This window comes from Phyllostomus hastatus, unplaced genomic scaffold (assembly GCF_019186645.2).
Source record: "Phyllostomus hastatus isolate PE091 unplaced genomic scaffold, TTU_PhHast_1.1 phas_scaffold_129, whole genome shotgun sequence".
Taxonomy (NCBI): domain Eukaryota; kingdom Metazoa; phylum Chordata; class Mammalia; order Chiroptera; family Phyllostomidae; genus Phyllostomus; species Phyllostomus hastatus.
The window spans coordinates 5,804,226-5,820,083 of NW_025334009.1; the positions used below are offsets into that span (position 1 = coordinate 5,804,226).

Here is a 15,858-nt window from a genome sequence, read left to right on the forward strand (position 1 = left end):
AAGGCTCTACCCATTTCTCTCTTCTGTTGCCTCTCAAAAATAAGACACAAAAAGGAATCTTTCTCTAAGGTTCTCATCTAAAGCCCAAAGCCGACCCTGAATACAGGGCATAATCTTAAAGGTCATTTTGGGCCTAGGCCAATCATCCCCACTGTTGTTTAATTTCACTGTGACGACAGTGTGGTGGGCAGGGCGGGAGGCGAGACTGGCGGCCTTGGAGAGCTCGTCCAGAGTCCAGTGGGCACAGGGTGGGGGAGGGTGTGTGGCTCCGAGGAACGCCTGCGAGGAAGAGGACAGACCCGGCAGCTGGAGCTGCCGGAAGGGTCGCCTGTGGCTTTCCCTTTGCATACCTGCACTTCCTGCTGCCCCAGCGCTGCGTCCTTAGAGCAGGAGCAGGTTTGAACATGCACTAGTATAGGTAGGTTGTATCCTGGTAGCCCTGGGTTGGGTGCCTGGAACAGCAGGGCTGAGCTCTGACACTTGAAAACTGACACCTGGCGAAGGTGAGGGTGGTGTCATCAAGGTGTCCATGTGGGCCCACAGGCAGCCGCAACGGGCAGCATCCTGGGGTGAGCCAGCGCCCCCAGAACGGACAAAACCTGCCGTTTGCCTTGTGTGAGACCCAGAAACAGGACCTATCTGGGTCAGGGGGAGGGTTCAGGAAGGCAAAGCTGAGCACGTGTGCGAAGCGCTCCGCTCAGCACCTGACAGAGGACACGCTCTGTGGATGTAACTATGACAACAAATGCACGTTTTGTGTAGAAAATCGTTGTGTCCGTCAGCAAAAGCAAAACAGTAACTGTAATCCTCCACCCGAGACATCCGCTGACCACACAGCAATATCACCCCAGACCATTGCCCTTGAACTGTTTTTTTTTAACAAAAATGAGAGCATACTCTATAGCTCATTTTGAATCATCCAGAATATCTTTCAAGAGCATCTTTCAAGAACATCTTTCAACATCAGTATTCACAAAACATTATTTTAAAAGGCTGTATGGAAACTCGCTTTATGGACATAATGTATTCGACCCATCTGCATTTGTTGTGTATCTCGGTAGCTTTTCTAATTCCCCGCTGTTAAAAAACACGGCTGATGGGCATCTTGTGCTTGTCGATTACTCTCCGGAAGCTGTCGGAAGCCTGATGGGATCCTCAGCTGCACTCCCGCCCCGCCGGTTTGGGCGGCCTGCGTCCGCCAGGGGGCGGGCGGGAGCTGCGGGCGGAGCTCGACTGCGCATGCTCGCGCCGCTGGGAACACGTGCGGAGGGCGATGGGGCGGGAGGGGGAAAGGTAGGAGGTGAGAGGTGAAGGGGCGGAGAGCTGCGCGGGCCCCGGCGGCCCGGAGAGAGAGAGGCGGACGCAACGCACCGGACCGCGGGCCGGGAGCGCGCACGCCGCGCCGCGCCCTTGCCGCCGCCGCCCGGGAGCCGCTGCCGCCACAGGTACCACCGCGCGCGCCCTCAGAGCGCTTCTCGTGGGCCCCGGCCTCCCGCCGCGTGGCCCCGGGAGTTCCGGGATGGGGGCCGCCTCCGGCGCGGGCGCGCGGGCGCTGTCCAGCAGCTGTGCTGCCGGGGCTGGGAGACCACAGCCGGGAGAGCGGGCCGGGCTGCCGCGTCCCCCCCTTCTCCGGCCCCCGCCGAGCGAGCCGCGCGCCGCCACCCCACCCTCGTCTCCAGATAGCCACTACCGGGAGAGGGGGTCGCGTCTTTGCGCCCTTGGCCCCGCTGTCCCCCGGGGAGCTGTCGGTTCTGGAACCTGCTTTGGGGCTGCCGGGGTTTCCCGGAGTGCGGGGGAGAGCGCGCCGTTCACTCCCACCTCTTTTGGAAGACCTGATTGAGAGAGTAGTTCCTTTGGTGGCTTTTGCTTGGGTTCTAGTTTTCTGTTTCACGCGAACCCAAACTTGGCTCACTAAGGTTGCCTCTGTTTACTTCTCGGTGGATTTATTACCTCTGTGTATCAAACAGGAGTACAATGTCACGGTAGTATTAGTTGCAGGGAGCCCTGGGTCCAGACCGGTAGAAATACAGAAAGTCGTGCAGGTGGGAATGCTCTTGGCTGACGGGGCAGCGAGCCCCTGCGGGGGCCATGGCAGGAGTTGCCCCTAGTTCGGGCCAACTACTGCCCCACCTTCTATGGGGACAGTCAGTGCTGCGTGACTGAACTCTTTCAGATTTTGTAAAGGGGACATAAAACGGTGTCTTGGATGATGTTCCTCCAGACAAACGTTTCGTGGAGTTCGGTTACATGGCGTTCGTTCTGATGTCCTGCCGCCTCAGGATACTGTGCTGAAGAGGAAGTTTTTGGAAGGGAGTCGCGGTCAGGCTGTCTCGTTAGCGCTGGATACGTTTTAGGCGTTTCTGAGTGATGCCTACTTGATGACCTGTATGTTTTTGTTTTAAGTGAATGTTAACACAGCTTAGGTTTTAAATGTTTTACACATTTGCAGCATTCCTACTGGGCCCACGATGTAGAAAACACATCTGTACAAATACATCTCTGTATTCCGTATTCATTCTTTTGGTCATAGACTGAAACAGAAAGAATTAGGTCTGTGGAAGTACTCGGATGTTTGAGAGCACCTTTTTTGGGGGGGGCAAAAACAGCGCCTCTCTGTAGTCCCTGGCTTGGGAGCCTCCCCCCATCATCTAGTTTATGGTTGGAAGGTGGGCTAAACGCCTGCTCCTGGTCTGTGACTAGAACATGGAGGCATGAACGCTGTGAGTTGCCGGAGGTCCCATGTGAGCCAGTGAATCGTCCGGCTTGGAAACGGTCCTTACCTGTGGGTTCCGCACGCAGGTGTGTCTCCCCGTGTGGGGCCGGCTCTCGGGAGCCTTCCTCTCCGAGTGTGCAGCCGTGCCTGGGAACGTGGCCCAGAGGCCCCGGATGACACCTAGGGTTGTGTGCTGTTTGCGTCCCCTCACCGGTGGTGGCCATTTGCTGGCCCCTGGTGTCAGGTTTCCCGGCTCCGACAGGTACTTCTCATGCGGTTTGCGTCATCACGGTCATCGAACAGGTGAAAAGCTGCCCCTCAGAAACGGGGTTCCCAGAGGCACCCCGCTGGTGCGTGGTGGCCCGGGCCTCCAAACCGGGTCTGCGGGGCTCCACCCCCTGAGCGCCTTCCCCTCCAACCTGCTTCCGTCCAGAGCTGGCCCGTGAGACGAGGTCCAGGTGACTTCTTCAGGCACCTGAAATAATTTTGGGTAAAATATTAATTGGCCACGTGTGTTGTCTCGGTACCGTGCTGGGTGCTCCAGTGATAGCTTATCTCACTCGTAATAACCAGGTGAGAGCGATCCTGTTATCACCCCCTTTACCGATGACTTTTAGAGACGTTACCTGTCTGGCCTGGGTCACCTGGTGAGTTAGAGGCCTAGATCCAGGTTTGTCTGACAACAGAGCCGATTCTGTCCCGCTGTTTGCACCTGCTGGCTTCTTAGTCTTCTCGGCTGTCTGTTGGCGGGTGAGAGGGAGCAGGAGGTGATGAGGTGACGGGGGAGAGGCAGTGTCACCTGAGTCAGAGATGGTGGGACGGAGCAGGAAAGAGACAGCAGTTTGGCTGCTGCATTTTCCATTTTCCATTTGAGTGGTGAGGGCCCCGGCCTGAGAATGCCGCAGCGTTGCTAGGCCACGTGCGAGCTCCCCCGTGGAGTCCAGAGCAGGGCGTGTGAGTGTGTGTGTGTGTTAGAGAGTGCACGTGGTCTAAGGAGAAAGATTAAAAACAGTCTTCGTTTGTGTCAGCCTGAGTTTGTATTATGTGTTTTATAATGTACATGTAGCATCACAATAGTGCTTGTGTAACATATATAAATGAGCAGATGTTAGGGGTGTATTCTGCTGTTTTTGTTGTTGGGGATTCATAACCAAAAACCTTTGGACATCACCGGTTTATTTGATGTGTGGCATTTTCTAAGTGCATAAATTATGCAGGACCGTATGCCAACTGTTTGTTTCTGAACTGGAGTCTAGTGAACTTCCGGGTAATTCCACATAATCGGAGAGAATGGCATTTCCTACTATCAATAACCAGTTATGAGTTACTTTGAAACTGCAGGCGTGAGCACGAGTGAGGGCCGGGTCTCTCGGGAACCCTGACGTCTTGGGTAGGGCGCCGACCGTGAGCGCAAGGCTGCGGGACCGACAAGCCCCGCGGAAGCTGGGGTGCGGCGGGGCCTCGAGTGCGTCCCGCGTGTTGGTCCCACTCAGAAGCCAGCCAGACCGCAGGGACCGGTCCACCGGGCTGTGGCGTTTGTGACAGTCACGTTCCTGCCCTTCCCCGACCCCTGAGTGTTTTAAAATCATCTTAATGTTGAAATTACAAATACATTGATTCCCCATCCCTTTTTACAAACCGCATTGGTTTTCTTCAGTTGATTCCACTGTAGTGGTTGGATTATTTCAAAATGACCAGAATTTTTTAAAATTCTACCTAATTTAGAAAAATGTCTTTATCATCTTCTAGCTGATCATGTCATAATTAACTAGATTTGTATTTCTTCAGGGTTTAGGTTACAATAACAAAGAGTTTTGAGCAAGAAATACAGTTTACTTACTAGACAAGCTGTTTTTATCTAGGGGAGGCATTGGTACTTATGTTGGGTTGGCCAAAAAGTTTGTTTAGCTTTTTCCATACAATGGCTGTAGTAGCACTTAATTGTCTTTAACTTCATTCCAAACAATTTCGTTAGATTGTGTTGTTGTATTGTGACAGTCGTCATATCAGCCTGCTTTTTATTTTATTTTTTAGAAAGATTTTATTTATTTTTAGAGAAAGGGGGAGGGAGGGGGAGAAACATCAACTGTGAGAGATGGATCGGAGATACATCAGCCGGCTGCCTCTGGCACACCCCCAACTGGGGACCTGGCTTAGAACCCAGGCGTGTGCCCTGACCAGGAATCGAACTGGCGACCTTTCCATTTGCAGGCCAGCACTCAGGCCGTTGAGCCACACCAGCCAGGGCTTAGCATGCATTTTAAAAAACGCTTATCGAAACTGGTGAATTTTTGTGCAGCCATTTTATATTGAAGATGAAGATAGGCAACATTCTCAGCATATTGTGCTTTATTATTTCAAGAAGGGTAAAAACACAAGAAAGGTAGAAACACCAAAGATTTGTGCAGTGTGTGGAGAAGGCGCTGTGACTGATCGAGCGTGTCCAGAGTGGTTTGTGGAGTTTCTTGTACTGCTGACATTTTGGCCAAATGATCCTTTGCTGCGGGGCTGTCTGATGCGTTGGAAGATGTTCAGCAGCGCCCTTGGCCTCTGCCCCCTAGAAGCCAATAGCGGGAGATAGCCGACACACTCAAAATATCCAGATCAATGAAGTTACTGGTGCAAATGAAAAATGTCTTTCTAAAAAAAAATATTTTATTTATTTATTTTTAGAGAGGGAAGGGAGGGGGGCAGAGAGAGAGAGAAACATCAATGTGTGGTTGCTGGGGACCTGGCCTGCAACCCAGGCATGTGCCCTGACTGGGAATCGAACCTGCGATGCTTTGGTTCGTAGCCCACGCTCAATCCACTGAGCTACGCCAGCCAGGGCGAAGAATGTTTTTTATGAAAAAAACCCCGTGGACTTTTTGGCCAGTCCAGTGAACTACCAGGCGCCGCTGCTGCTGGCCCGGGGAGCCGCAGTCTGAGAGCCGGGGTCCACGCAGATGCGCTGGAGAGCAGAGCGCGAGGGCCGTGCTCACGCCCCTCACCCCGGGCCCCACGGCGGCGTCAGGGCGTCTGCGGCGTTGCGTTGCCAGGTCGTGACTGGTGATTGTTCTAACCAGGGATTGCCTCACGTTTAGATGACGTCATAACTAAGATTGCGTTTTCCACTATTGTGCGAATTCTGCTCTTTCCCCATCAGCCCCAGCTTTCTGGATTCCCTGAGGGATCTGAGTTGTTTTGCTGAGTGCAGGTCACCGGGCGCAGGACGGCGAATAGGCAGACACACCGTGCAGTTAGGTTCCCTGGACCCGGGTGGCTGCCCAGCCGGCTTCTCCCTTCTCAGGCCTCTCCCGTGCCCGTCCTGTTGCGTTTTCCCCCTTTGTGTCCGTTTTCTGGGTTACTGTGCGAGCCTCTTTTCATGGAAAGCTACGCTGTAACGTTTTTGTTCTCTTAAAACAGAGTATCTCCTTTGTTTTTACCTGTCCAACAACTTTCTCCCACGAGCAGCCCAGCCCCTTGCCGTGGTTGGCTGTGGGCTCGGTTGCCCCTTCGGGCGGACCACCGTCCCGTCCCGTCCCGTCAGCGGCCTCCGGGGGCTCCGCCTGCACCCTGCCCCCAGCGGGCCTGGCTCACGTCCCTGCGTGGCTCCGAGGGCGATGAGAGGGCCCTTCTCTCGGCCTGAGTCCCGGTGCGGTTTGGCATGTGCTCACACCTGTCACCCAGTGACAGTGACTGTCAGAAACGTGAGGGCCTGCCTGCGGCAGACGACAGGGAGGGGCGCAGGCTATACCCTTGTAAGGTTGGGGGTCTCGCATCCTGACCTCCTGAGAGCCAGCCCAGGCCTGAGCGCGAGGAAGGACACCCCCGATGCCCAGATGTCTCCCCCCGAGCCTCGGGCCGTCCCTCTGTCTGTGCACAGTTCCCGTCGATGCACAGGAATCACTAGTTTTTATGACGTCCCATCAGTGGTTTTTTTGTCATTACCTGTGCTTTTGGCATCATGCTCAAGAAATCCTCACCAAATCCGGTGTCACGAAGATTTCCCTGTTTTCTTTGAAGAGTTTTATCGTTTGCAGACTTCGATCCATTGTGAGTCCGTGTCCGTCTGTGCTGTGCGGGGAGGGTCCGGCCTGAGTGCTGGCGTGCGGCCACCCGGTTTCCCGGCCCCGGGGAGCTGCATCGGCCGGCTCTGCTGCGCCACTCTCCCCTCAGAAACAGCTCCTGCACACTTGGGTTTGGACGGAACCGTCTTCCCGCGGCATTTATAGTGGAAACTTCTGAGATAGTGATAAAACAGAGACTCATCTCACCGCCACTTTTGCGTGAAGTGTCAAGAGCCCTGGCTGGCTCAGTTGGTTGGAGCATTGTCTCGTTCACCGGAAGGTTGCGGGTTCGATTCCTGGTCAGGGTGCGTACGGCAGGCGGCGGACCTTGTTTTTCTCATGTTGAAGTTTCTTCCTCTCTCTTCCTTCCTCTCTCTCTAGAAATCAGTAAATACATATCCTTGGGGGAGGGTTAAAAAAGAACCACCCTGGTGCTCTCCAGCAGACCACACTCCGCCAGGAAACCAGGCAAGAGGCCTTCGTCCCGTGCAGCCTGGATGTGCCTGTGTGTGTCTGGGAGCAGGGGGCCGGCCCTGCCCAAGCGCCGCCTGCACCTGCGGGGCCACCGCTGAGGGCTCCCTCCCCGGGGCCAAAGGTCCTGTCTTGTGAAATGACCGGGGTTGCCCCACTGGGCTCTGGGTCAGTCTCCGGCTTTAAAACAGATTGTTTGCACATGTTCGTCACCATGGGCAGCTCAGCCCTCTGTTAGTCATTCCCGACCAGGTCGAGGCGGGGAGAGAATGCAGGTGGCCGGCGTCGCGGGAAGAAATCTGTAGTCTCTGCCGCCGGTCACGTGCGTGGTTCTGTGTGACGGCCTTCCTGCTGTCTGGGCGTTGCTGCGTCGTCCCAGCAACTACTCTGATCAGTCCCCGTGTCCTCGGGGTTCAGATTCTCGGAAATCGGCTTTCAGTCGTGAACTGAAATGTCTTTCCGTTTTTTAGTACTGTTAGGTTGGAAATTCCTCCAGTGTACTTGGCTAATGTTGATGCTTAGAGAGAAGCAGAATTTTCTGTCCTGATTGTCGGTCCCCTTCTCCCCTGGGGATGGCGCGTCTGCACCAGACAACAAGTTCAAGTTCAGCACAGTGAGCGGACTCGCAGTGACTTTCCGCTTGGCACCCAGTGGGGTGCTGGGTGCTCCAGGGACCACAAAGGTGCTTTGGCTCTGACCTTCTCCCGGGAGGGCCGGTCAGGGGAGGCCGAGCGAGCCCGAGGGGACCCGGGGCAGGGCGGAGGTACGGTTACAGCTCCGGGAGGAGGCCGCTGCCTCCGCAGGGAAGCTGTGATCTCGTTGCTTCGGTGCTGGGATGCCGGCTCTTCAGTGCGGCAGTGGCAGCGATGCGTTCACAAGGCACGGAATTCAGAAGGCTCAGCAGAGCGTGCACGGGGCAGTGGCCCTTCTGCCTGGCCCTTGGCCACCCAGTCCCCACCCCCAGGCAGCCGTGGTGCCAGTGCTTGGGCGTCCGGGCCGGGGCGTTCGGTGCGGAGCCCCCACAGACACCCAGAGCCCGTGCTCGCACGTGAAGGCCGAGCACGGCAGCCCTCGCTTGTGCTCTGCTGCTTTGTCCTAGTTTGTGGCCAACACCTAAGACCTTCCCGTCGTCCTTGACAACCTTGCCTTCTCAGGGTTGCCTTACTCCATTCAGCCAGAGCTCTGCCAATGGGCCCAGGGGGCGCTTTAAGTTCCACACGTGCAGGAAACACCGAGTCCCTTCCCCAGGACGCAGTCCAGCCCCGCCAGGCACACCTGTCTGGTCACCTGCCAGAGGCGGAGCGCCAGGTGGGTGAGCACGTGCTTTTGCCATCTTGTGGCTCTCGCCAGCCTGGAGACCTCACACAGTCTCCTGGAGGATGTGTCGTAGGTGAAAACAGCTTCTATTCTCCCCCCTGGGATTTCTTAGTTCCCGCCGGGGAAGCGTTGCAAGTGCAGTGGAATGCGCACCCACGACGCAGGCCGTTTCGCCGGGTCCCTCTGGCTGCTGCGAGGGGGCAGGGCTGTCGCCATGGTCTGTCCTGTGGGAAAGCCGGCCGAGTCCTTTGCCGTGTTCCGTTGCCCTGGTTTTCAAAGTTCGTTTTGTAGGTTGTTCGTATGTGAAGAAATGTGCTGCTTTGTTGTTGGTCTGAACTGCCCTTGAGTTTGTTCAGATTGACACACACACATTTTTTTCGCTTAGGATGGTTTTACCATAAAAAATTTTTGGTTCTTAATTGGGTCATACCTATTGTCCTTTTTTAACAGGCTTCTGGGTCCCCTGTTCTGCCTAAAAGATCTTCCCCAGTCAGGAAAGCACGAAGAATTATCCTGTGGTTTTTCCGAGTACTTTGTACCTTTAAATCTGTCCATTTGGTTTATTTTGTTTTGGGGACCAACTAATTATTTTCACAAAAGGCCACCCATTTGCTGTGACACCTTTTACTGGACAGTTCATTTTGTCCCGCTTGTCTAAGTGTCCTGCAGCGTTCGCTGTGTGGGACACTCAGCCGCGTGTCCTGCAGCGTTTGGGTCTGTTTCCGTACCATCTGGTCTGCACGCTGATCTGTGTGTTTACGTGTTACTAGCATGTTGTTTCAATTGTTCTCGCTTCAAAGCATGTTTTGGTGTTTGGTACATTCTCATTTATTACCCGCAGTTTTCAGAATTTCCCTTTTTTTCAGGTATTGAATGAAGTCCTGTTTGTTTCTACTGGGACTGTTACATTTTTAGACTAACGCAGGAAGAGTGAGGTGTGGTCATGAGTCTTCCCCACGAAGGGGGACGCAAGCCTTTCTCTCCGTTTGAGTCTCTCCGTTGGAGAGAGTTCTGGGCATTTCTTCTGAGTGTGTGCGCAGGTCTGTGTGTGTGTGTGTGTGTGTGTGTGTGTGCGCGCGCGCGTGCGTGCTTGTCGTGGCGTTCCCGCGGGTGTCTTCTGCCTGCTCACTGATGACGTTGTGACAGCACTGATTCCTGCTTCTAACTTGTAGCACCTCACCTGATTCTTTTGTCAGCTGTACACATTTTTGGTCGATTCTCTAGGTATGTGACATCATCTGCAGGTGACGACGATTGCGCCTTTTTTCCCCCCGGTTGTGTGCCTGTGTCCTCTGCGGCCGAGCCGTGCTGGTCGGCGCCCTGCGACGGCAGGAAGTGGTGATGGGGAAGTCCAGAGCCTCGTCCGGCCTCTGCCTGCAGGGGAGAGTCTCCTAACAGGTCCCCCGGGCCGGCTTGTAGCTTCGGGTTGAGAAGGATGACACTGTGTAGTGGAAGTCCGTGTCTCACACGCACACGCAGACGCGCATCGCCGTGCGTCCCCACCAGTCTGTTCTGAGACGTGCGTCACTAGGTGATAGGGTCGCTGGCTCATGCAGCGTGCACTTACACAAACCTTGATGGTGCAGCCTGCTCACACTCAGGCTGTGTGGTCGAGTCGACTGCTCCTCGGCTGCAAACCTGTACAGCTGCTAGTGCACCGGGTGCTATAGGCAGTTGTAACACAGCGTTTAAGTATCTGTGCATCTGAGCGCATCTGACCCTAGGAAAGTTCTGGTAATGGTCTGGCATGGGGGGTGGGCACCTGGACAGGGCGCCTGCCGTGAATGGAGCTGGCAGGACCGCGGGCTGCCTGGGCGAGTCAGGGAGTGAGTGGGAGTGAATGTCAAGGCCTGGACGCGGCTGTGCGGGACTGTAGACGGTCTAACTCCGTCCCCCAAGTGCTTCCCTGCTGCCCCGTGAGCAGGGGAGTGGGCGGCAGTGACTGGAAATAGCGGGGAGAAGCTGGGGGGGGACGGAAGAGGCACAGGTCACCATAACCCCGGCCGTCAGGACGCCTGGCGCGAGGGGCAGTTGGATGAAGACACCGAGATGGAGAGAAAAAGCGCCGGGGGCTGGCGCAGCCGTGTGGTTCTTGGTGGGCAGTGGGCAGGTGGAGGGACTCTGTGGTGGTCATTAGAGACGGGGGCTCGGCCCGGGGAGGGTGCACAGGGGTGAGTGTCTGTGGGCAGCGTGCGGCTGTCCTGCGGTCCCCTCCGTCCAGCTGCCCGTGCCCTCTGATGAGAGGGGCAGTGTGTGCCAAGTTAGAGTGACCTGAAGTAGTTATTGGCAGTGAAGGCCTTACCAATGCCAGCTTGTGTTCTGCTGGCTGCTTTGCGAGTTTCTTTATTCCTTTCTTCCTCTTTTGCTGCCTTTCCAAATTGATGACTTCAGTGGTGTGTTTTGGTTCCCCTCTCTCTATCTCTGAGCATCTGCTGTGTTTTTTGTTGCGTGTTCACCGTGAGCTACACAAACGTCTGTAGTTGCAACAGCCTGTTTTAGGCTAATAACAGCTGAATTTCGATAACGTACAAAAACTTCGTGCTTTTGTCCACCTCCTATTTTATGTTTTTGATGTAAACAATGTACACCTTTTTATATCGTGTAAGCTGTTAACAAATTAGTGTAGCTGTAGTGACTTTTGATACTTTTCTCCTTTGACTTTCATATTGGAGTTCAGTGACTGACACGCCTCCATGTCACGGCACAGCCATGTGCCACGTAAGGGCCTGCCATGGGGTGATGGCGGGCCGCACGCATGCACAGCGCTGTGCTCGGAGGGTTGCAGTGGAGCGTGAGCGGAAGGTCGGGTGTTGCAAGAGGAGGCTGGGCCTGACTGCGGTGCTGGGTTTGCCGCCAGCTCTGGGCGGTGTGTGCAGATGAGCTCAGCGTGCTGTTCGCCCACCCTGCAGCCACCCAGGTGGGGCCTGGGACTGGCGAGGGAGTGAGGGGGGAGGGCTTTGAGAAGGGGGCCCAGGAGCCCACCCTTGCCCAGGGAGTGTGAGACACACACAGACACACACACACTGTCTTGTGCACCATAATTTTGCTGTATCTTCTCTGTGTTTGGGTAGGTTTTTTGGACACACAGATACTTGTTGTGTTACGTCCAACCGCAGTGCTCGGTGCAGCAACCTGCTGCACAGGTTTGCGGCCCAGGAGCAATGAGCTATATATAGCGTATCGCCCACGAGTGTGGCAGGCCGCGCCAGCTGGGTTTGCGTAAGTGCAGGCCGATGTTTACACGGTGAGGACATCGCCCAGTGGGGAGAGGTAGGTTCCTCGGAACACGTGCTCGTCGGCCCCCATGCAGAGCTGCACCAGGGTGTACTGAGCCCCCTGCATCCGCACCTTCACCGGCCTGTTTGATGTTTCCACGTCGCTGATCAGTGTCCTTTCCGCTCGAAGAACTCCCTCCAGCCTTTCTTGTGAGGCGGGTCCAGGGGTAATGAACTCGGTAAGCTTGTGTCTGGGAGGGTCTCCGACTCCGATGGCCAGCGTTGCTGGGGACGGGATTCTTGCTTGGCAGTTGCTTTCCCGCAGAACACGTCACCCCCCACCCCCCCTTTCTGGCCGCAGAGGCTGCTGGGAAACCCCGCCGTAGCCTCCCGGGGATTCCTTCGTGTGTGAGGAGTGCTTTCCTCCTGCTGCTTTTGAGATTTTGATTTTAGATAGTGTCTTTTAAAGATGTATGTATTTACCTTTAGAGAGGGGGAAGCAGGGAGAAAGAGGGAGGGAAACGTCGGTGTGAGACAGGAGCATTGTTCGCTCGCCCCACGTGCCCAGACTGGGAATCGAACCGAAGACCTTTCTGTTTGTGGGGTGACGCCAACCCCCTGAGCCTCAGCAGCCAGGGAGATTGTAGATCGTTCTATTAGAATTTATCTTGGAGAAGATATTTTTGGCTTGACTCTTTGTCCAGATCTCTCCCTAGATTTTGGTTGGTCTTGGCCATTTTTTCTTCAGATAAGCTCCAAACCCTCCTCCCCCCTCTTCTTCTGGGACTCCAGCAATGCTTAAAACGTTCCCCTGGTTCAGATGGTGTTCCGTGGTTCACAGCGGCGTCTGCGTGTGCGACCCGGCGTTTGCGGGTCCGTCCAGGCCGGTCCCGGGGAGGGGGTTCTTCCGCAGGGAAGGCGGCAGGACGGTCCACGCTGCAGGACGGTCATACGCCGCGCGGCGCAGGCAGGCCTCCAGCGCCCCCATCCTTTCCACCCGTCATCTCTTGACATCCAGGAAGCAGCACTGGGGAGTCTGATCCGAAGAAACCTGGACCTGTGGGCTCGATTCCGGGACACTGAGGGGCAGCGGCCGGGGGCTGGTCGGAGGACCCAGGGTGGGAAAGCTGCGGCTGGTTGGCAGGCTTGGTCCGGTCCGGTCCGCAGGGAGCCTCTGCGCAGGCGCACGTTGCACGTCGCGGAAGCGCGTGTGCACCCTGCTGGGCGCGGGCGCAGGCGCAGGCGCTCGGCTTCCCCAGCGCATCCCCCCCCCCCCCACCGCCGCGCAGCCGCTGTGGGAGACCTGTCCGCAGGCGAGCCTCGTGAACACCCCTGCTCCTGGGGCCGGCAGCTGTCCCCTGGCCACTCCGTCCCTTGCGCGTTGAGTTGACCCACAGGCAGTTCTTCGTGTTTCCCTCAGAGGGTGCCGGCCGGGACCCTGCGTGTGCACCCGAGGCTTGTGCTTCCAGGGGGTGGGGGCCGGGGGGCCATTCCTTCTCGTGAGTCGCCTGGGTGTGACTCCGTTTGCTTCTCCTTTCTGCCTTTGGCGCTTCGGAGGAGCCGCGTCTTGGCCTGGGTTTCCATCTGGGAGACCGATCAAGCCAAGATGCGTGTCTGAGCGGACTCCGTGTTCCACGACACGGGGACGTGACGCAGAGGCGGGCTTCAGCTTGGGCTCCGTGGGAGAGCACAGTCAGAAAGGGAACCCTGGAGTTTTCTTCCTGGCTTTACTGGCCTACGGCCCTCCGCCGGGAAGCAGCAGGAATTAGCTTGGGCTCACCCCGGCAGAGAGAGGGTTTGTTGGGAGGACCCGAGGTGGCGCCCGAACTGGAAAGACAGGCCGAGGCGACCACAGGAAGGACTGGAGCCAGAGCAGCTGCCGTCTCGGGGGCAGGGACCTCTCGGGGTTGAATGAGGACCCACATCCAGTTTCTGCTTCTCTCTGCTCGGAAGTCCAAGTCCAGGGAGAGAGGCAAGGCCAAACCAGCCTGGCGGGGTTCAGGGAGGGAGGGGCGCCTGGCTCTCGGGGGTCCACCCAGGCCGGGTCCTGGGGAGAAGGGGTCCCCCTGAGCCACACTGGCCGCTGTTACTCGAGGAGAGGGACAGGAGCAGCGGGGCCCTTTGCCCGCGGGCTCCCGGGGGCACTGGTGGGCCAGGAGCAGAGCCTTTGGAGTGAGCTTTGTTTCCGGTCAGGGGCCTCGGCTTCTTGGTGTTTCTGTGTCGAGGGCTGAGCCCCCGAACATTCTTTGTCAGTGAGTCACTCTCTCCTTCTCTGTCCGCAGACGTGAATTTGGAGGGCTCGGCCTCGTTCAACGGTCTTCCCCAAGGATTTCTCTCCATCTGACCTAGGTGCAGTGGGGGGGGGTCTGCAGCACCCCTCGGCAGCGGGCAGCCGACGGGGAGGCCTGCCACGCTCATGCTCTCCTGCGCCTCGTGTGAGAGGAAGGCCGGCTGGGAGTGGCCTTGTGCAAATGCCCAGTGTGGGAGTGGCGAGGGGGTCGGCACCGGAGTGGGAAAGACGGGTTTGGCCTCTGCGGTCACACTGGCAGAGAAGCTGCCCACCGCCCCTGAGAGTCCAGCAGGGCTTGGGGTGGGGTGGGGAGGTTGATGACTCCGTGCCCGCGTGTCGGCCTCCGGAAGCACCCCCCGCCCCCGCCCGGCAGCCCCGTGTGCAGAGCCGGACGCCGTGCCTAACTGGCTTTCCTCCCTCCTTGCCAGGTGCCGCAGATGGTGTCCGCCGACCCCGCCGGTCCGCGTGTGCCAGGCTGATCCATGGTCGCTTTCCGGGATGGCAGCAAGGTGACGCCAGCCGAGGATGACCCTGACTGACAGGCTGCGCGAGAAGATCTCTCAGGCCTTCTACCACCATGGGCTGCTCTGCGCGTCCTACCCCATCCCCATCATCCTCTTCACGGGGCTCTGCATCCTAGCCTGCTGGTACGCCGCCTGCCTGTGCCCACCGCTGTCCTGGGGGCAGGTCTCCCCGCGCTGCCGCCCTGCAGCCCGTAGGCTGCGGAGGCTTCCTGCACGGTGGGACTTGGGGTGCTCTGGGGCTGCCGAGTGGGAGAGCTCCGGCCCTGGGGTGTCTGGCCACTGAACTGAAGCGGTCCAAGCCGGCCCTGAGTGACCGAGTCATGAGCTTCGTTCATGTCTCTGGTAATCGATTTCCAAATAATGTCCAGAGGCTCCGAGGAAACTGGGAGGTAACTGGAAGGCGAGGTTGCTGAGTGCCCTCCTCAGCAGTGCGTGCGCTTGTGGTCCCCGGCTAACAGCAGGGGCCTTCCAGCGCTGCAAGGCGGAGTCCGATTGAACGGCCCCCTGGGTCCCTCCTGCAGGCCTGAGGACGACCCCCAGAGACTGGGTGCTCTGCTCCCCCTCGTCTTCTGTGTCTCGCGGAGCCGCCTCCTGACCTCTGGGGGACCCCCGGGGCTGCGCGTGCCCCAGGGGCTGCTGAGAGAGCCGCAGTGGCCCTGGGCCACGCCGGTCTTCCTGTGGCAGGGCCCCTAGAAGGACAACAGTGCGCGCAGCAAAGGCGTGGTGCCGGGTCCCTGGTGGCCCTTGGGCTCCGGAACACTGGCGGGCGTGGAGAGAGCCGCCCACCCCAGGGTGCCGGCATCTGGGAAGGATCGTGGTTCCCAGACCCGTCGGGCGTCCGTAGGCGTCTTCGGCGCTGGAGGGGGGGTGCTCGGGGCTGAACTCGGGGTCCAGCGCTGTTGTGAAGGGTCCCCGGTTCTTCCCCAGCCAGGGCTGAAGAGAGTGCACATCGCTCAGCCAGAGTGTCCTGCCGGTGCCTCGGTGTCTGTGAGCCGTCTCGTCCGTCAGTGTGATAACCCTGGGGTGGGGGGCGGGGCTGCAGACTTGGGTGGTCTGCACAGGCACTGAGCAGGGGAATGGGTTCAAGTCCAGGCCTGGGGACGCGGGCACCTGCCCCGGGCACTCTGCCACCCCGACCCCCTCACCCTGGCTGACTCCGTTTGTGCTGAGGTTCGGCCTCAGTTAAACTGTGTTGTAAGAGATAAGATCTGGGAGAGGCCCACGGGTTGCATCTCTGACAAGTCCTCAGGCCTGGGGGCCACGTCCTGGAAACCGTGAG

General features: G+C 57.6%; 1 protein-coding gene across 2 annotated transcripts in view; it reads left to right on the top strand.

Moving 5' to 3' along the window:
• Positions 1 to 290: 290 nt before the first annotated feature.
• The window catches only part of LOC123830510 (SREBF chaperone), a 35,049-nt gene continuing 19,481 nt past the window's right edge, over positions 291 to 15,858 (top strand). Inside the window, exons 1-2 of one of the 2 annotated variants that reach the window (XM_045856838.1) lie at positions 291 to 418; positions 14,484 to 14,702. In XM_045856838.1, coding sequence (XP_045712794.1) covers positions 14,581 to 14,702 — 122 coding nt within the window. In that variant the 5' untranslated portion in view covers positions 291 to 418; positions 14,484 to 14,580. Of the gene's footprint in view, positions 419 to 1,284; positions 1,446 to 14,483; positions 14,703 to 15,858 lie in introns of those variants that run through there. The other variant, XM_045856836.1, reaches the window with a different exon arrangement.